A 21,181-nucleotide genomic window follows, 5' to 3' on the forward strand; every position below is an offset into this window, starting at 1 on the left:
AAGCCCGTGCACCACAACTACTGAGCCCAAGAGCCACAGCTACTGAGCCTGCATGCCACAACTACTGCAGCCCTCGCGCCTAGAGCCCATGCTCTGCAACAAGAGAAGCCACAGCAATGAGAAGCCCGTGCACTGCAATGAAGAGTAGCCCCCGCTCACCACAACTAGAGAAAGCCCACGTGCAGCAATGAAGACCCAAAGCAGCCAAAAATAAATTAATTAATTAATTTTTAAAAATGGCCATCTCTCAAACCACTAAAATAAAAAAAAAGAATGGCTCTTGTCTCCGAGGAGTTTGTGATTTCGGGAGAGAGATGAATATCCATGCGAGGGGCTGCACGCCTCACATGAGTGAGTGTGTGCTGGGCAGCTGTTGGATCATTGCTGTTGCAGAGGGAGGGCGAAGTGGGCTGAGGTGTGCGGGAAAGGGTCACGGAGGAAGAGGGACCTACACCTGAGATGAAGGGAGAGAAGTGGAGAGAGTAAGGGGAGAATAGAATGTTTATAATCCATCTACCTTCCTAACCCCTGCAGTCTATGCTTAGGAAGGGGTAGGATTGCTCCAGGCCAGGAGTTGGGCAAAGCGTAGGGATGGAGATGGTGGCAGGACCCAGAAGCTTCATTCTGGTGTCCCAGGAGATCAGAGCCAAAGCCCAGGGGCTCTCAACTCTGGCTGCACATGAAAATCACTTTGGGAACTTAAAATACTAATGTCAAGACCCTACCTTGATCTGGGATGTCCTGGAAATTATAGGCAGGGCTTCAGATGGAAGAAAGTTTTTAGCATGTGGCTTGAGAGCAGTGGCTTCTGTATGCAAGACCCAGGCCACACTGGGCCAGTCGTGAGACTCTTGTAGTTCCAGAGTGACAGGGATAACTGTTGGAAATAAGACATCTGGCTGCATTCCACTGGTACGGCCCGGCCTCCTTTTCCTGAGTATAAAAGTGCCTGCTTGTGACATCAGAAGAATGTGTTGACAGATCTGTATCCTGTTTCTGACTCTCCATTATATTTTATGGTGGGAGCAGTAGCAACAACAGCAGAAACAACCTGGTGTCCCTTTTTTTAAGGAGGCTTCAGCTTTCTGTAGGTGTTCATAGATGGGAACAATCCAGAGGAGTGGCTTTCACCGCTGCTGATTTGTATTTGTTTGTTTTGAGGATGTTGGGGAAATTGGGTCCAGAGTTTTAGGAATCTTACTACTTGGGTCCTGTTAGCTTGATTTCTTCCAGCATTATCTGCAAGCCTCTATCATAATGCTTGGCATGTAATGGACTCTCAACTAATGAGATAGCAGAGATCCTCTGAAATGCTATACTTCAAGTACAGTCTGAGAGAAAAACACTGCAAACTCCTGTTTGTTTGCTCAAGACCCACTTGGTACAAACAGAAAGGTGGGAACAAAGAGACAGTTGGTCAGTCTTCAAAATAAACCTAGAAATGTTGATTGAGATCTATGAGGCATCAGGCACTGCGCAAGATATTGCGGACGTGCAATGATAAATTGGACATGGCTTTTGACCTCCAGTCCCTAATAATTTAGTAGGAGAGGCAAGAAATGAACATGTGAAAAGTTAACAATGAAGGACTTATATAACAGCTCAAGATAATAAATTCCGAGACCAGTTGAAACTGGTCAGAGGAACGCAAGGTCACTTTAGGCTGGGGTGGTTAGAGGGAGGGAGGGGCTGGTGTGAACAAAAGTGAGAGCCTGAGGTGGGTGCTGGCATGCTCTGCTTAACGTACTGTAAACCCATTTGGCAGGAGCCAGGAGGGGAGTTTTAGGCAAGTTGAGAATGGGGGAGGGTTGAGATCCATAAGGGAGGGCCTCGAATCCCAAAGCAAGGTGACAGTTCATCCTGCAGGAAGTGGGAACAATGAAAGTTTTTCAGCAATGTAGAGACCTGGGTGGAAGAGATTCTATGGCCCTCCCCCATTCTCTGCAGAAGCCCTGTGGTCTGCACCACTTCTAGTCATCATGGGGTCTTCTGGGGCCCTTGCCTAGCATCATCTTTTTCTCCCACTTAAAGGGCATGACACTTGAGAAAACACTTTCAGCTTGGAGGACTGGGTTTGGTCTTTTTAAACAAGGGACTTGCTTGTTTTCAATATCCCGTGTGTTTGGCATTAACTTCCTGAAGGGGGCAGGAGTGACTGGGTAGCTTTAGAAAGCTCCCTTCCAGGGAGTGGCAGGACGTATTAAAAGTGATGAAAGGGAAAAACCTACAACCAAGATTACTCTACCCAGCAAGGATCACATTCAGATTCGACAGAGAAATTAAAACCTTTACAGACAAGCAAAAGCTAAGAGAATTCAGCACCACCAAACCAGCTTTACAACAAATGCTAAAGGAACTTCTCTAGGCAGGAAACACGAGAAAAGGAAAAGAACTACAGTAACAAACCCAAAACAATTAAGAAATGGTAATAAGAACATACATATTGATAACTAATGTAAATGTAAATGGATTAAATGCTCCAACCAAAAGACATAGACTGGCTGAATGGATACAAAAACAAACGCATATATATGCTGTCTACAAGACCCACTTCAGACCTAGGGACACATACAGACTGAAAGTGAGGGGATGGAAAAAGATATTCCATGCAAATGGAAATCAAAAGAAAGCTGGAGTAGCCATTCTCATATCAGACAAAATAGACTTTAAAATAAAGACTGTTACAAGAGATAACAAGGGACACTACATAATGATCAAAGGATCAATCCAAGAAAAAGATATAACAATTATGAATGTTTATGCACCCAACATAGGAGCACCTCAATACATAAGGCAAATGCTAACAACCATGAAAGGAGAAATCGACAGCAACACAATAATAGTAGGGGACTTTAACACCCCACTTACATCCATGGACAGATCATCCAAACAGAAAATAAATAAGGAAACACAAGCTTTAAATTTCACAATAGACCAGATAGATCTAATTGATATTTATAGAACATTTCACCCAAAAGTGGCAGAATACACTTTCTTCTCAACTGCACATGGAACATTCTCCAGGATAGATCACATCTTGGGTCACAAATCAAGCCTTGGTAAATTTAAGAAAATTGAAATCGTATCAAGTATCTTTTCCGACCACAACGCTATGAGACTAGATATCAATTACAGGAAAAAAAATCTGTAAAAAATACAAACACATGGAGGCTAAACAATACAGTACTAAATAACCAAGAGACCACTGAAGAAATCAAAGAGGAAATCAAAAATACCTAGAAACAAATGACAATGAAAACATGACAACCCAATACCTATAGGATGCAGCAAAAGCAGTTCTAAGAGGGAAGTTTATAGCAATACAATCCTACCACAAGAAACACGAAACATCTCAAATAAACAACCTAACCTTACACCTAAAGCAATGAGAGAAAGAAGAACAAAAAAAACCCAAAGTTAGCAGAAGGAAAGAAATCATAAACATTAGATCAGAAATAAATGAAAAAGAAATGAAGGAAATGATAGCAAAGATCAATAAAACTAAAAGCTGGTTCTTTGAGAAGATAAACAAATTGATAAACCACTAGCCAGACTCATCAAGAAAAAGAGGGAGAAGACTCAAATCAATAGAATTACAAATGAAAAAGGAGAAGCAACAACTGACACTGCAGAAATAAAAAGGATCATGAGAGATTACTACAAGCAACTATATGCCAATAAAATGGATACCTAGAAGAAATGGACAAATTCTTAAAAAAGCACAACCTTCCAAGACTGAACCAGGAAGAAATAGAATATAGAAACAGACCAATCACAAGCACTGAAATTGAGACTGTGATTAAAAATAAATCTTCCAACAAACAAAAGCCCAGGACCAGATGACTTCACAGGAGAATTCTACCAAAATTTAGAGAAGAGCTAACACCTATCCTTCTCAAACCCTTCCAAAATACAGCAGAGGGAGGAACACTCCCAAACTCATTCTACGAGGCCACCATCACCCTGATACCAAAACCAGACAAAGATGTCACAAAGAAAGAAAACTGCAGGCCAGGGCTTCCCTGGCGGCGCAGTGGTTGAGAGTCCGCCTGCTGATGCAGGGGTCACAGGTTTGTGCCCCGGTCTGGGAAGATCCCACATGCCACGGAGTGGCTGGGCCCGTGAGCCATGGCTGCTGAGCCTGCACGTCTGGAGCCTGTGCTCCGCAATGGGAGAGGCCACAAAAGTGAGAGGCCCGCGTACCGCAGAAAAAACACAAAAAAACTGCAGGCCAGTATCACTGATGAACATAGATAAAAAATCCTCAACAAAATACTAGCAAACAGAATCCAACAGCACACTAAAAGGATCATACACCATGATTAAATGGGGTTTATCCCAAGAATGAAAGGATTCTTCAATATATGCAAATCAATCAATGTGATAAACCATTTTAACATATTGAAGGACAAAAACCATATGATCAACTCAATAGATGCAGAAAAAGCTTTCGACAAAATTCAATACCCATTTATGATAAAAACCCTCCAGAAAGTAGGCATAGAGGGAACTTACCTCAACATAATAAAGGCCATTTATGACAAACCCACAGCCAATATCGTTCTCAATGGTGAAAAACTGAAACAATTTCCTCTAAGATCAGGAACAAGACAAGGTTGTCCACTCTCACCAATTTTTTTTTTTTTTTTTTTTTTGCGGTACACAGCCTCTCACTGTTGTGGCCTCTCCCGTTGCGGAGCACAGGCTCCGGACACACAGGCTCAGCAGCCATGGCTCATGGGCGCAGCCGCTCCACGGCACGTGAGATCTTCCCGGACCAGGGTGCGAACCTGTGTCCCCTGAATTGGCAGGTGGACTCTCAACCACTGCGCCACCAGAGAAGCCCCTCACCACTATTATTCAACGTAGTTTTGGAAGTTTTAGCCACAGCAATCAGAGAAGAAAAAGAAATAAAAGGAATCCGAACTGGAAAAGAAGAAGTAAAGCTGTCACTGTTTGCAGATGACATGATACTATACATAGAGAATCCTAAAGATGCTACCAGAAAACTACTGGAGCTAATCAATGAATTTCGTGAAGTAGCAGGATACAAAATTAATGCACAGAAATCTCTTGCATTCCTATACACTAATGATGAAAAATCTGAAAGAAAAATTAAGGAAACACTCCCATTTACCACTGCAACAAAAAGAATAAAATACCTAGGAATAAACCTACCTAAGGAGACAAAAGACCTGTATGCAGAAAACTATAAGACATTGATGAAAGAACTTAAAGATGATACAAACAGATGGAGAGATATATCATGTTCTTGGATTGGAAGAATCAACATTGTGAAAATGACTATACTACCCAAAGCAATCTACAGATTCAGTGCAATCCCTATCAAACTACTGATGGCATTTTTCAGAATTAGAAAAAAATATATCACAATTTGTATGGAAACACAAAAGATGCCGAATAGCCAAAGCAATCTTGAGAAAGAAAAATGGAGCTGGAGGAATCAGACTCCCGGACTTCAGATTATATTACAAAGCTACAGTAATCAAGACAGTATGGTACTGGCACAAAAACAGAAATATAGATCAGTGGGACAGGATAGAAAGCCCAGAGATAAACCCACGCACCTATGGTCACCTTATCTTTGATAAAGGAGGCAAGAATACACAGTGGAGAAAAGACAGCCTCTTCAATAAGTGGTGCTGGGAAAACTGGACAGCTACATGTAAAAGAATGAAATTAGAACACTCTATAACACCATACACAAAAATAAACTCAAAATGGGTTAAAGACCTAAATATAAGGTCAGACACTATAAAACTCTTAGAGGAAAACATAAGCAGAACACTCTGACATAAATCACAGCAAGATCCTTTTTGACCCACCTCCTAGAGAAATGGAAATAAAAACAAAAATAAACAAATGGGACCTAATGAAACTTAAAAGCTTCTGCACAGCAAAGGGAACCATAAACAAGATGAAAAGACAGCCCTCAGAATGGGAGAAAATATGTGCAAATGAAGCAACTGACAAAGGATTAATCTCCAAAATTTACAAGCAGCTCATGCAGCTCAATATCAAAGAAACAAACAATCCAGTCCAAAAATGGGCAGAAGACCTAAACAGACATTTCTCCAAAGAAGATATACAGATTGCCAGCAAACACATGAAAGGATGCTCAACATCACTAATCATTAGAGAAATGCAAATCAAAACTACGATGTGGTATCACCTCACACCAGTCAGAATGGCCATATCAAAAAATCTACAGACAATAGATGCTGGAGAGGGTGTCGAGAAAAGAGAGCCCTTTTGCACTGTTGGTGGGAATGTAAATTGATACAGCCACTATGGAGAACAGTATGGAGGTTCCTTAAAAAACTAAAAATAGAACTACCATATGAGCCAGCAATCCCACTACTGGGCATATACCTTGAGAAAACCATAATTCAAAAAGAGTCATGTACACAACGGTCATTGCAGCACTATTTACAATAGCCAGGACATGGAAGCAACCTGGGCGTCCATTGACAGATGAATGGATAAAGAAGATGTGGCACATATATACAATGGAATATTAGTCATAAAAAGAAACGAAATTGAGTTTTTTGTAGTGTGGTGGATGGACCCAGAGTCTGTCATACAGAGTGAAGTAAGTCAGAAAGAGAAAGACAAATACCGTGTGCTAACACATATATATGGAATCTAAAAAAAAAAGGTTCTGAAGAACCTAGAGGCAGGACAGGAATAAAGACGCCAACGTAGAGAATGGACTTGAGGACATGGGGAGCGGGAAGGGTAAGCTGGGACAAAGCGAGAGAGTGGCATGGACATATATACACTACCATATGTAAAATAGATAGCTAGTGGGAAGCAGCAGCATAGCACAGGGAGATCAGCTCGGTGCTTTGTGACAACCTAGAGGGGTGGGATAGGGAAGGTGGGAGGGAGATGCAAGAGGGAGGAGATATGGGGATATATGTATATGTATAGCTGATTCACTTTGTTATAAAGCAGAAACTAACACACCATTGTAAAGCAATTTTACTCCAATAAAGATGTTAAAAAAAAAAAAAAAGAAAGCTCCCTTCCAGCCGTGAATATGCTGTTCAATGACTCAGCAATGAAGGGTTTTGCAATAGGCTTACAGAACCAGACCAGCTTGCTTTTCCTAAGGAAACCCTGGTGTCCTGAGAAAACCTCAGTCTGGGTCCCTGCCCTGCCAGGTTGAAATTCCTTCTGTCTTCTGGTAGCACGCCTGTAGCACATGCTCTGGAACCAGCGTTGGGGTGTCCTAAAAGGGCTTTGGAATCAAGTCAGATTTCAGTTAAACTTTGGCTCTGCCTCTAACGAGTTGTGTGACTTTGGGCAAGTTACCCAACCTCTCCCAGTTACAGTTTCCTCATCTGTAAAACAGAAATAACTACTTTGTGGGGTTGTTTTAAGTCTTGAATAAGACAAGTATTAAGTGGCACATAGTAGGTACCCTATATATTTTTGTCTATTATAAAGTGCATAATATTTCTGTAAAGGAAAATAGTTGTCTTTGTCTCCCCCCTAAAAAATCAGATTTCCTGACTTTCAACTGTACTTTTCCCTAGGCCTGCCCTAATATTTGAGTCCTGCAGGTGGATGTTCACCCCACAGTAAGTGAACCTGACCTAGAAGGGGTTCAGGGAGAAATTTCTGCTGTCCTAGAAGTGGGCTGAAGGGGTTCAGGGAGAAATTTCTGCTGTACTAGAAGTGGGCCATCCTCACGTTACCAGATCTGTTTAGAAGACCCTTCCATCAGTAACAAATTGAACACAGGAATGGGAATTTTGGAATAAAGCAAGAAAACATAAAGAGGCTTTTAAAATATAAAGCTGTGTTTCCCAAACAACTTTCTAAGACAAACACTTATATAATGTTTACTATGTGCCAGGCAGAGTTCAAATCAATAATTAATATTAACTTATTTAACCCTCGTATCTGTATGAGGTAGGTGTTATTATCCCAGTTTACAGTTGGGGAAACTGAGCTACAAAGAGGTTATGCAACTTGCTGAAAGTCACACAGTCACATGGGTGACTCTAAGCCCTGGCAGTTCATGGGGAAAATTACTGTACAAAAATTAGTGGAGAAGAGAGCCCATCTGAAATGCCTTCTTTTGAGAAAGGGTCCGGGCACTATCACAGAGCATTTAAACCTCAGTGAATCAACAGCACTGCAGTTCAGTCCGCGATGAGACATCTAAGCCCTGCTTCCCAGGTGACCTCAGCTCTTATGAGTGGCCTCCCTGGGGTCCCCCTTGAGACAGTTCTGGCGAGGCCACTCTTTTCTTGATTTCTTTTGACAAACATCTGCTGAGCATCAACCCATGCACCAGGCACAGTGCTGGGTGCTGGGTACACCCAGATAATTATAACAAGTTGCAGGCCCAAGAAGCTCACGGTCTAGCGGCAAAGTAGAGAAATGAACCAATGGTTACATATACACTAAAGAAAGGGCTCTGCAAGGGTTTCCCTGCCCTTCTTCATAGAAGTGAGCCCCACTTTCTCTCAGCTCGGACCGGAACCAGCACATTCATTTACAAGAGAGACAATGTCCACGGACAAAGCTAAGCAGGGTGCCTTTGGTTCTCTGTCTTCCTCCTTCACCCCATCTCCCTCATCTCTCTCTCAGTTTTCTGCACTTCTTGCCCTCCTTCCCTCCTTTTTCCATGCCCTCTTGCTTTTCTCTTAGTCACCCACAGACCTTTCCAGGGCCCTTCCCAAGCACTTATTCTCTGAACCTACGTGTCTTGCTAGTATATTTAGACATCCAAAGGTAAGTCAAAGAAAGAAAAGGGTTGGGAAGCATTGATCCCAGATCTTGTCAAACTCGTAACAGGTTATTTTGCCTCGTGACACTGGCATTTCTTTTCTCTTTGTGACCTTGATAGTGAACTGAACATTCTAAGATGTTCCCTTATTCAAATGCAGTTCGGTTGGGGATGCTAACATCAGAAACAATTCACGGAGGAAGAGATCAGAGTGGGTACCAGATGTGAGGAAGAGCAAAGCTTGAGGACAAGTAACCTCTCTCCTGCTTTCAGTCCCAAGGCTGCCATCTCTGCATTAAGACCTCTCTTAATAAAGCCCAGAGGCTGTCACTGGGAGACGTGCAGCAGCCAGAGGGAACAGAGACAACTGCTTTGTTTGGGGCTCTGGGAAAGGGGACTCAGGAAGATGATGGTGAGAAAGATGAACAGACTGTCCTCCTGCTAGTACTGCTGGCTACTTAGTTACAAGCCTGTGAGGAAAGCATCTTTAAGAGAACACCTTTAACACAGTAACTTTGTTTCTCTTCCAGTAACTCTGTCACTCTACCTCACCTCCCTCTAAGAGACGTAAAGTACTGTCTTTTTCAGAATTCAGTTACTTCTGGGTTCTTCAGTGATGTTGTTTCTTATTCTTACCTCATCGAAAGGCAGTGAAGCCAGATGGCTCTGCCTCCCTTTTTGCTGCATTACAGGTTCTCTGCCTTCCTTTGTTTCTTTTCCTCTGTTTCATCTACTTATCTGCCCAGAAATCCATCCATCAAACATTTACTGGGCTCATACTCTGTGCAAAGCTCTCTGATGGCTACTCTTGAGGATACAAAGATGCAGAAGACACACTCAGTGCTTTCAGGAACTTGCAATCTGTGAAGGAGACACATCTAAATATAATAAAATAAATATAGACACAGAAGAGATTTTTGTGGAATGTGCATTGACTTTTCTCTTTACCGTTTTCAAAGTGAAATGGTTCGTTAAAAACATGCCTCCTACATCTGATGCTCTTTTCTCCTGAGCTCCGGGGAGGCCAAGTTGATCCTTTAAGGAAAGAGAGTTTGACCCGGGCCAGAGACAGGGGCAGACTTTGGGATCAGGATGGTCACCTCCAACCCTAAGATTTCAATCAGCAAAGCAACATATACTTGGGTAAGAAGCAGGCTGGGCTTCATGCCAGACCTTACGACCAACAGAGACAGGCATAGCCCCGATGACAATAGCAGAGGCAATGTTTACTTCTCTAGGATTTCTTTGCACCAAGTTTCTGCCCTTTCTTCAAGAGCATAACAATCAAGAGCAGGCCAGAAGTCATGGCATACTCATCCTTCCAAGAATTTCATCACTGGATTAGCTGGTCTTGAGTAAAAGATCTAGGGAAGAAGCTGGTGAGCAGTGGGTGCGGAGGTAGTACACAGTAAGCAATAGATTTGGAGACAGTTTTCTGGGGCAGGAAGTTGTGGTGCTTGGCATACAGTTTTCAAACCAAATGATAAATAAGGAAAATATAGGGTAGATTCTCCATCTTTTCAACAAAGTCTAGCAAGTGTTACAAAGTCATTCTAGGAAAAATGGATACTAGAAGCTTCTATACAACTAAGTGTGAAGCCTGGTCCCCAAAACATCTTTCTTCATTTAACTAGGGGATGTCATTTTTACCTGGGAACGCTCTGAGCCTTGAGGGATGAGTCATTCACAAGATGCACAAAGAGGGGAAAGAAAGTCTAGATAGAAGAGAGATGGAGATGCGGAAGGGCTGGGATGAGGGAACTGAGGGTGTAGGAGCAGAGAGAGTGAGAGAAGCACTGCCAGGTTTAGAGCCTGCATATTCCACACTACTGAACAGTAGGCTGCTAGCGGTGACATACTGGGAGGAAAGGAGCTGAAGGAGGTGAAGCCCAACCACAGGATCCCCAGTGGGTGGGAAGAATTGAGGGTCTCCAGAGTTTCCTCTACCCACGGGTGTTTCTGGGATAGGAAGCTGCACGGGGAGACCACAGAAGAATCTGTTACAAATGGAAGTGTGGTAGAAGATACACCTGGAACCCAGGGTAAGCCAGCAGCAACTCTAATGGCTGCTGCATTTCCACGCCTTTGGGTGGTTCAGTCTTGTCTGTGCCCCTCCTCCCCAGCCCCAAACTACAATTTCTGAAGAGACTTGCCTTGAGAGCCATTTCTTTTATTAAGGTCTCACTTGGACAGCATACAAACAGCACAAGCAGAAACTACAAGCCCACACGCAGAATAAATTATGATATTTGTATTTAAAAGTAGACAATAGAAGAAGCTGTGTTACCAGGAGGGCCTCCTGGTCCAGTGTCTGGAGATTCACAAGGTCCACCAAGAGTCTGTGATACATCTTCTGTGAGACATTTAAAGCCACGTGCTCCCCTCCAGACATACCTAATGAGGCCCAAACTCCTGCACACAAGCATAAGTACACACACAGATGCACACACAAGTGAACAAGCAGGGAACAGCCTGTGAACGACAACTAGCTCAGCAACAAGTGAAGTGGACCCAGCTCTGGGAGCAGATGAGATCCTGGCACTTATCTTTCACCAACTCCCCAGCTGCCGTGGGAGGTGTGAGTGGGCCCCTGAGGCAGTGGAGGGCTGCTTCCCGAGGTGAGGGGCCCAGTTTTGTCATCCTGGACTGCAGGGTGACTGCACTGCAGCTTCCTACACTACCCCTGCTTTGCTGTCTGGCCTGCCATGCTCTGCCCGCCACTCCCAGAAGAACAAGTGAAGAGATGTGCCCCAGGGAAGTCTACCCACTTGGAGTCCTGTGAGCTGTGGCCAAGTCTCACATGGGCCGCTACATGGGCCTCTCTCCAGCAATGTGACGCTGGGGAAGCTACCTCAGTTCTCTAAGCCTCATCATCTCCATCTGTAAAAGTGGGAACGAGAGTATCTACTTCATGGGGTGATCATAAGGAATTACCGATATTTGATATTTCCAAGTACCATGCTAGACTCAAGGTAAACGTTCAAAACCTGTTTTCTTTCCTACCTTCTCCCCCATTTCTTCCTTTCTATTTTCCCATTTTCTGTTTTTAGGTTTATGTAGCCATCAGTGGTCATGTAGCCCTAGTTGGCATCCTCTTGACCAATAGGGCCTCCCCAACCTCAACAGAGATCGCCAGTGCGTGCTTCCTGCTATTGCAAAACTGCACCACTGGCAAAGTCAATGCGGTGGGCCTCCGGTGCCATCTGAGCCCAGGAGAGAGATCTGGGTCACCTGTGGCCCCATGGACACCTGACTGTCTCAGGGATGCTGCTGAGGTGCCACAACGGTATAAAGACATGAACACCAAATAGAGGTGTACAGTTGGCTCTGAGCTGAGTCTGGCTGGAAGCTGGGACCTAGGGGTGGTGCCGTTCACAAAGCTGAGCAGAAACAAAACAAGCCCCTGCCGAGAGCGGGCCAACCAAAGACACGGGAGATGCCTTCCTAGCAGGTCTGCCGCCAAAAAGCCAGTCTGGTGGATCACAGTTCACAACTCTGGTTCTGCAGAAATTTTCCTTCCATTTCTCCATCTGTCTGTCCACCCAGCCATCCATCGGGTATATATGAAGAGTTCTGTACATTATAGGCTGACCAGGACAGAAGACCCTCTGTGCTCATTGAGCACCTTTTATCCAAGGGTATCCTTTATGGGCACTCGGCTGGAGTCTTTTACAGGAATGCGGTGAGGTAGGAACAAGACAGGCAATACCCCTCTTTGTATAGATCGAGAAGTGCTCCAGGTACCACAGTGCTCAAGTGAGCATAGCTGAAACATGGTAAGGGCTGGTCCAATGCAAGGCACTGGTCTATTCCCCGAAGGCCACAACAGGCCATGGTATGGCTTGTCCCGGACAGAGCTCTACGTCCAGACTTGCTCTGCTGTTCACACCAGTGTGGGTTTCAAGTCATCTTTGAAGTTCACGACAGGCTTCGAGCGGGCCCACAGCTTTTCCCAGGAAGCCAGCCTCCCAGCAGGCTCAGGGTCGCTGTCTGACGAGCCACTGTCACTGGAATCAGAGGAGCTCTGGAAGCAGATTTCACAGTAGGGCCTGTGGCAGCGGCAGAAGAACTCATCCGAGCTGCTGGATTCTGTGTCGAGGTAGCTGTGTGGAGGAGACAGGGAAGGGCAGCCTGGGGGCACTGGGGACCGCTGCAGCCGCTGCTCAGGCAGGTCTGGCGAGGCTCTGGCTCGGCGTGGGGCAGCGGGGCACAGTGCCTGGCCAGGACCAGAAGGCTGGTGAGAAAGGGCTGCGCGGCTCCCTTCGGCTCCCTGGGGCTCTGTCTGGCACTGTTTGCTGCCCTCCGGGGAGTCTGCCTTGCCTTGAGGAGCTGGGAGCAGTAAAGGCTTCCCGGAAGAGGGTCTTGCTACTCTGGAATCTGCAGTTTGGGGGTCCAGGCAGGGGCTGTCCCTGTCCTGCACATTTCGCCCAGTGCGTGCCCCAGAATCAGCCCTGTTTACCCGACGCCCCACAGAGGAGGGCACAGAACCTGGCAAGTGCGAGCGAGCCCGCTGTGCCACGCCCCTTCTCCTCACCATGTACGGGCTGAAGCCCAGCTCCTTGGAGAGGGGCATCTTCTGGGGGCTGCAGCAGGCACTGCTCTTCCAGGGCTGCTGGGGACAGGACGGGGGACGGGGGACGGGAGCCTCAGGGCCCAGGCCCAGATCTTGGAGGACTTCCTGAAGCTTCTCCCTGATCACTGAATTCACCCTTGACGGTCGCGCTTGGGGCCCCTCTGAGTTCTCCAGCTGCCCCTGTCTCTGAGGAACAGAGCCTTCTCCACCTGGCGTGAGACCCTGCTGGAGGGCCATGGGTACCTGGTCTCTTCTCTCCACACCCTGGCTTTGCTCAGCCCGCGGCTTCTGGCTGCAGCCCAAATTTAAATGGTCAGAAAAGTCTTGGGAGGCAGCAATTTTCTCCTTCTGCCCCGGTGAGGGGCTGGTGTCCTCCACAGGCCCCTTGACGCCTTGTACACCTGAGGCAGGTGCTGAGGTACTCTGGGAGTCCTGGGTGGCCGGGGTGGTATCACTCAGAGAGTCAGGGAGACATTTCAAAGACCCTTGAGCTGCTAGGCTATGGGGAGGGGCTGCAGCCAGGATGTCCTTGCTGTGGGAAGAGGCAGGCGGGATAGCCCCTTTGGGGGGGTCATAGGTGCACTCAGCTGACATCAGCCTCACCAGCTTCTCTTTGGCGTTGTTTACTTGTTCTTGCAAGCTTTCAATCACAGCATTTTTCTGTAAAACAAAAGCAAAACCATCAACAAAAGATGCTGCTGAGGGCTTTCACACTGTCTCTCATGCTGGAGAAAGGGTGGCATCAGAAGACACTGGTTTAAATCCCAGTTTCTCCACGTATAGCTGGTGATCTTAGGCTCTGCGGAGGTCCCTCCGTGAGGTGAAATGAGATGATGCATACAAAGCGTCTGGCACAAGAGCTGCCACGTGTGCTCAGTAACGGTTTACTATGATTTACTGCTGTATGATCTCAGTCTCCTCATACATCCCCAGACTGTGGCACTGTCTGCGAGAAGGGTGGTCAGGGGAGGCACAGTCTAGCTGCCCGCTGGCTGCTGCAGCACCCGCTCAACTTTGCTCAGAACACAGGGGGTCAGGTCACTCTGCAGGACACCAGTCAGAACAGTGTTTGGGATGGCCCAACTCTGGGTCTATCATACTTCTGCAAAATACAGATGACCTTGAGGCATCTCTGAAGGGAATGAAGGAATAGGGAAACAAGCATTTTGCCACTTGCTAAACAGCCTAGAAAATGGGAAGAACAAGAAGGATGGAGATTCCTGGGCCAAAGTGAAAAGACTGCAGCCGGGGGTGGGGGGTGCGGTTTAGGGGGGAATGAGAATCTCAGGTTGGTGTTATCACCTCCCTTGGCTGGAACTTGCGGGTAGGAGGCCAAAGCTACCAATGTGGCACTATCAGCTGTCGGTATCTCCCAAAGGAGTGCAGGCATCAGAATTACTGGAGAAGCTCAAAAAAAAAAAAAAAAAAGGATTATTGGGCCTAAGTCCCTGATAGCTTGATTCAGTAGAACTAGAAGGGAGCCCAGAAGATAAATGAAGTTGGGCAGTTCTGCTGGTGAGCTGCCTACCTGCTGCATGGCTGTCAGTTGATAAACAGGCAGTGCCCGGGAGGCTGGCAGGTGACAGCTGCAGAGATGTGCCTGTTCTAACTGCAGGACCATGGGGCATGAAGCAGGAGGAAGAGTAACAGCAGTGGGTGTGCCCTGAGCATCCTTCGGTGCTACAGCAGCTGATCGTCTGGTTCAGACCTGATGTCCACCTTCTGGAATTTCTGATGTTCAAAGGCAGTGGAGCAGGAGAGAGATCATCGTGGGGAGCTGATGGGTCTCGGGGCAGATGGCACGGGGTCGAGAGTTTGGAGAAGATAATAAGAAGTGCTTGTCCAAATACCAAAATGCTGCCTCTCTGCTGTCATCCTCTTTGGAAGCTGAGGATGAGCATTTGGATGTCCATTTATTATGCCCTAGAAGTAAAAGGATGTTTCCCTTCTTTCGGATTCCTGACACAACTTGCCTATGAATTGAATTTGTGGTTTCTTCTCAAGTAGATATGGAAGAGTTGCCCAGAAGTGAACCTTTGAGGGAACAGTAAATTAGGTAAACCAGTCCAGCAAGAGTCCTCTGGCAGCAACTCCAAGGCAAACCTACTGCTCCCTACTTATAAGCAGGAAGGTGATTTTTCTGATTATTGGTACTCCCAGTTTCATCCTGGTTTAGACTTCTCTTATCCTCAGGAGGGAGTTCCGAACCAGTGAGCAACTGGTGAATAAGCGGAAGGACTTGCAGCTGAGCACCTGCCTGCTCATTCTCCCTTTTCCTCAGCCACAGAGCGGTAAGGGCTGGGTGTTGTCGCGGAAGTGTAGGTGACTCAAGGACTCGCCAGGAGCAGAGCGGGTGAGTAACAGGAAGACATTCACTCAGGCTCTTCGTGATATCTGGGTGGTGCCAGGTATCTCTCTGAGCATCTCACGGGGGTGACTGCGCTGGCTGCACTGGAGGGACCCCAACTCTCTTCCTCCTCACCAGCCCTTCCTCGTGAAGCCCACCTGGCACATTCTCACGCTGGCTTCAGGAGGCCCTACCACCTCACAGAGCTGGGAGGGAGCCATCAGCTGATGACAGCTACCCCAGGAAGTGAACTCTGAGTGCTGCCTTTTTTTTTTTTTTTTTACATCTTTATCGGAGTATAATTGCTTTACAATGGTGTGTTAGCTTCTGCTTTATAACAAAGTGAATCAGTTACACATATACATATGTTCCCATATGTCTTCCCTCTTGCGTCTCCCTCCCTCCCACCCTCCCTATCCCACCCCTCCAGGCGGTCACAAAGCACCGAGCTGATCTCCCTGTACAGCCACTATGGAGAACAGTATGGAGGTTCCTTAAAAAACTACAGATAGAACTACCATATGAGTGCTGCCTTTTTGTGCCTTACCCACAAATTCCTTAGAGTATAGGAAAACAGTATAAACCTTGAGTTGGGAATAATACTCTTCTCTAGCAAACCAAACATCTGAAGCTGGCTGGTGACAGATTTAGAAACACCAGCCTAATCAGTAAATCTCCCTTCTTACAGTAAAGGAAGTGGGACTCTGTTTTCACCATGGCTGCATACTAATCAGAAGCGTGGCTTGCCACGGTGAGACCGAAATCTGACTGACCACGGCAGCTGCATTGAAACGAGCTTATTAATGATCACTTTTGGCACACCCAGGGAAGCAACACATCCACAGGCATGTTTCATAAGGTGCAGGCCACAGGGAGAAATGGAATCTCCCCCTCTTTCTGTGTTCCAAGGAAGAAAAGTAAAGGTGAGTTTCCTCTGCTGCAGAGCGTAGAAGGGAGGTTCTTCAAGCTCTGGGGAGGTTCTACCTGCTGGCCTCCACACAGCCTGGGATGTCAGGGATGGATGCTGCCCCAAACAGCCTTTGGGGACCATTGCCATGGGGAAAGGGAGGCAAGAATGAGAAGATGGACTGCCCAGATGGTGCGAAAGTAGGAGGAGGACACTGGGGCAGCAGAGGGGCTGCAGAGGAGGGAAATGCAGCCGAGAAGCTGGGGTTACGGAGGCAGGAGAGATTCTTGTGTTCATCCACTGGGCAGTGCTGGAGCTGGGGATTCAGATACCGGAAACTCTCTAGGCCTGCTGCAGGGCTCTGGGATGGGCTGCTGGTTCTCAGGCCTGCTCTGGGAAAGGTGTTCAGGTGTGGGGTGTCGGGGACAGGAGTCCAGCATTTTACTACCTAAGCATCTGCTCCCTATTAGGGCCCTGCCTCTGCAGACTCAAGGCATCTTTTTGGTAGAGCAGATTCAGTCACTGCATGGGAAACAGGGTAGCATGGCAGGAGTACAAAAAGAACGTCACAAATTACCATAAGGCTAAAGAGTCAGGCCACTTGGCTGTTCCAACATTAGCTGATTGTGAATGAAAACCATCCTGGGTGTTCTCGCCAAGTTTCTGGCCTTCTGTTTAGCTGAAAAAAAATGTTTCTTTGAAGACTTCAGAGAGTATCAATGGCAATGCTACTCCCTTGCCAGGTGGGAAGAAATCTGGCTCTGAAAAAAGGTCCTGAATGCTTGATAAATAGTAAAGAAATAGTAAAGAATAGTAAAGAAATAGTAAAGAAAGGACAAGTATTACTCTGATGGAAAAACAGGTCCAGAACCAAGGGAATGGTGCGAGGGACTGAGGGTGCTTGGGGAGCTGAATCCCTTCATTGCTTACGTTCCTTAGGTCCCCATCACACCTTTCGCATAGGGACTATTGGCACCCAGTGTCAGTCCAATATGAAAAAGCATAATTTCCCATATAGCACCTACTCAGGTATGTTCTCTACTAAAACAAAAATATGGAATATAATTTAGTTAGTGTGACAAAACTGGCTAATTCCTCTGGGCCCCGTGCCTCCTCTCTGAGGCAGTGCAGCCTCAAGCTTTCCCATGTGCTTTCTTCAAGCCCACATCACTCTGCCCAGTTCTGGGAGAGGTGCCAAATCTGGCTGAAGAACAGAAGAAAGAGGACTGGGGGCTCCCTTGTTTCTGCCTTGGCGCTACTGCGATATTCAGAAGCTCTATTCATCCTTCCTCCCCATCTTTAGACATCTCTTAATTTTCTGGGTTGGTAGGATGATTGAGATTTCTAGTTAGCACCTGGAAAAGACAGTAAGGAGCCCCATAGGATCTTGGAAACAAGGGCACTAATCTATGTAAAGAAAGAGTGTATCACACAGCAGAAGCTAGCATCCACTACTCCTCAGGGCCTTTACAATGCTGTTCCCCACACCTGAAATGCTTTTCCCTGCACTCTTTGCCTGGCTAATTTGTAGTTAACCTTCAGCTCTCAGCTCAGAGAGTCTTTTCCAACCACTCTAAATTAGGTTCCCTTGTCCTCACCACTCTTTCTTCCCACTCTGATTTTTCCCTTCATAATTCTTATCACCATTTATAACTATATGGCTACTTGATCCATATCTATTTCCTCCACTACACTGTGAGCTCCATGAAGGTAGGGACTCTGTTTTGTTCATCAGCACTTAGCACAATGCCTGGCACACATCTGTCCAATGAATGAATGAAGTGGGTGAGGGTCAGCAATGGGAGGGGCACTGGCGAAACGTTGAGGTTTTGCTTGCTGCTAAGGGAGACCAGAATGGCTAGGAATTGGGGAAATGGGAGGAGGAGAAAGAATGTTAGCAATGAGGCATATGGGGCCCACCAATGCATGACTGGAGTTCTTTATAGAGAATCCAGCAGGCAGGGTCTCGCTTACTTCTGTGAGGAGTCTCTCCATGGAGTTTTTCTCTCCTCTAACGTGGCAACTCTGTTCCTCACCATACTGGGTGTGCAAGCTTTTGCTGGGAGTGCTGAAATATTTGGCCATGCGTCTGACTGTTTGGTTTTCCTCTTCAAATGCCTTCCATTGCTTCAGCTGTTGGATAAAAGAACACATGTTATTTATTTAATTACACACCCAGAAACACATTCTCTCACTCTTCCTCAAAAACACCAAGGAATGACAGTATCAGAGATAAATGCACAGACTATTCTCTCCTCAAAATGTACTTTACTCTGGAAAGTTCACAGACAGCAACGACAGAAGGTTTAGAGAATGTAAAGGTTATATCATTTAAAACATGCCAAAGGAAGAAGATGACAGGTTGATGAAACAGAACCATCGGCTGGACCCATCTACCAACCCACTGCTGGACTGGTCAAAGAAAACCAGAGCTGAGGTGGACTTCTAGAGCCACATTCTCAAGCCAGAGTTTAGGAGCTATAACAGGGTTAAGCAATCTAAACACTGTATTTCAAATGAAGCTGGTTTTAGTTGTATGCAGCTGTTCTTAATTATGCTCATGTGTTGAGTGATGGTGTGCTTACTGTTATTGAAAACCCAGGTCCGGGCTTCCCTGGTGGCGCAGTGGTTGAGAGTCCGCCTGCCGATGCAGGGGACACGGGTTCGTGCCCCAGTCTGGGAAGATCCCACGTGCCGTGGAGCGGCTGGGCCCGTGAGCCATGGCCGCTGAGCCTGCGCGTCTGGAGCCTGTGCTCCGCAACGGGAGAGGCCACAACAGTGAGAGGCCCGCGTACCGCAAAAAAGAAAAAAAAGAAAACCCAGTTCTTCCTAGAGGACTTTTTTTTTACATTTAATTTATTTTTTTATACAGCAGGGTCCTATTAGTTATCTATTTTATACAAATTAGTGTATACCTGTCAATCCCAATCTCCCAGTTCATCCCACCCCCACCCCTGCCTTCCTTGCTTGTGTCCATACGTTTGTTCCCTCTAGAGGACTTCTAACCCAAGTCAGTGATCAAGGCTCAGAGAAACAGAAAACTACAAATGTCAATAAAAATTAATAAAAATGATAGAACATCAGGTCTGCGATCTGTCTTTTTTCCTTGACAAATGAGGAAAGACTCAGAAGGAGGATGTTTGTCTAGGTCCACATGGCTACTTAGCCTCAGAGTCACAGCTGTAATGAGGGCACTGTGCCACACTGCACGTCCTCAACACAGCTGATGAGAGAGACTGTCAACTGTGAGGTCCTAGGGAACGTTTTTCAGGAGATACTGGTTTTGAGAACCAGTCTATGGATGCACAGGCTCGTTTAGTTTAACAGGGATGGGACTGAACAGAGAACATTCACCAACAGGGACACGCTCCTGAGCCCGTGGGACACTGTCTCCTCCTGGCGAATGCTAGGGACGTGATGCCAGGGGAGGCCACAGCGCTGGAGGCATCTTTTCCCTTAGGGATTCTCATAATTAAGAGCCCTAGTGATGGACGCTGGGCACTCTGGGACCTTAGCTCTAGAAATGATGCTGAGATACCTGTGGGGAACCTCACAGGGATCCTGGGATGTCTTTGTTTGCTCATCACACATTTACTGAGCTCTGACTATGGAAAGTAACCTAAATCTCAGATAGGATTCTAAATCCTGCCATCAATTTCAATACCACATTCTGCCCAAGTCCTCTTGGGTCCTCTGTTAACTCAGCATGAGTCCTTCATGGTACCAGGAGTCTATGTGACCTGTGCTGGGTCGGACCAGGAACCGCCCTGTCAGATGCCCTTCTTGAAGGCCCCCTCCCCAGGGTGCTGTCCTCTCAACACCCTGCTCAGGAGCTACTGGAGCCCAGCACTACAGGGTCACTGTACAGCCATGGGTGGATGGCGTTGACCGCCAGCGCTGCTCTCCTAGCACTGGCCCTAGCAGTGTTGCACTATCTCTATGTCTCCTCAGGGCCCCCTCATTTCCCTAGCAGCACAGCTTTTCCTTTCTCTCCCCCCAGCACCTCCAGACCAAGCCCTCCCTGCAGAGCTGCTGGAGGAACTACTCAACATTGGTGTAAGGGCACTTCCAAGGCTTTTCGTCTGTCTCACCCTAAGCTGGCTGGGTGGAGCCAGGGTGGCCCCTGACTAAAGCCCCCTGCCCCTCCAACCCCCTTCCCCTTAATTCCCCATTTGTGAAGGTCCTGGTCCTTAAGACTTGACTCTTCAGGATTTCTGGAATATGGCTAGAAATGACCCTTAGGTCATAATTTCAGGACCTCCCCACGGCCCTTCCTTCAGAAGGACAGGGAGTCTTGTTTTCTCGGCATCTGGGTATGTGCGTGTAGCAGGCAGAAAATGGCCCCCCAAAGACGCTTCCCTCCTAATCCAGGAACTTGTAAAATAGGTTACCTTACATGGCAGAAGGAATTCTGCATACGTTATTGAGTTTAAAACTGTGAGATGGGGAGATTATTCTGGATCATCCAGGTGGGCCCAATGTCATCACAAGAGTCCCTATAAGAGGGAGGCAGGACGGGAGATGTGACAATGGAAAGAGAGGTCAGAAAGAGAGACTTGAAGATGCTGTGCTGCTGGCCCTGAACATGGA

The 21,181-nt window shown here is 46.6% G+C and overlaps 1 protein-coding gene and 1 long non-coding RNA gene across 3 annotated transcripts in view; one reads left to right on the plus strand and one right to left on the minus strand.

Annotated features, from left to right (window-relative positions):
* Positions 1 to 10,930: 10,930 nt before the first annotated feature.
* Positions 10,931 to 21,181, minus strand: part of GPR156 (G protein-coupled receptor 156) — a 93,841-nt gene continuing 83,590 nt past the window's right edge. For both annotated transcript variants that reach the window (XM_027105832.1, XM_027105825.1), the window contains 2 exons: positions 18,566 to 18,724; positions 10,931 to 13,997 (listed from right to left, as the gene is read on the minus strand). In XM_027105832.1, coding sequence (XP_026961633.1) covers positions 12,648 to 13,997; positions 18,566 to 18,724 — 1,509 coding nt within the window. In that variant the 3' untranslated portion in view covers positions 10,931 to 12,647. The remainder of the gene's footprint in view (positions 13,998 to 18,565; positions 18,725 to 21,181) is intronic.
* On the plus strand, positions 14,022 to 19,245 carry LOC113620117 (uncharacterized). The gene is made up of 3 exons (XR_003432669.1): positions 14,022 to 15,690; positions 16,373 to 16,607; positions 19,194 to 19,245. It is a non-coding gene; the product is annotated as an uncharacterized LOC113620117 (long non-coding RNA).

This window comes from Aethalodelphis obliquidens, unplaced genomic scaffold (assembly GCF_003676395.1).
Source record: "Aethalodelphis obliquidens isolate GAN/ISIS:26980383/991018 unplaced genomic scaffold, ASM367639v1 scaffold1, whole genome shotgun sequence".
Lineage (NCBI taxonomy): Eukaryota > Metazoa > Chordata > Mammalia > Artiodactyla > Delphinidae > Aethalodelphis > Aethalodelphis obliquidens.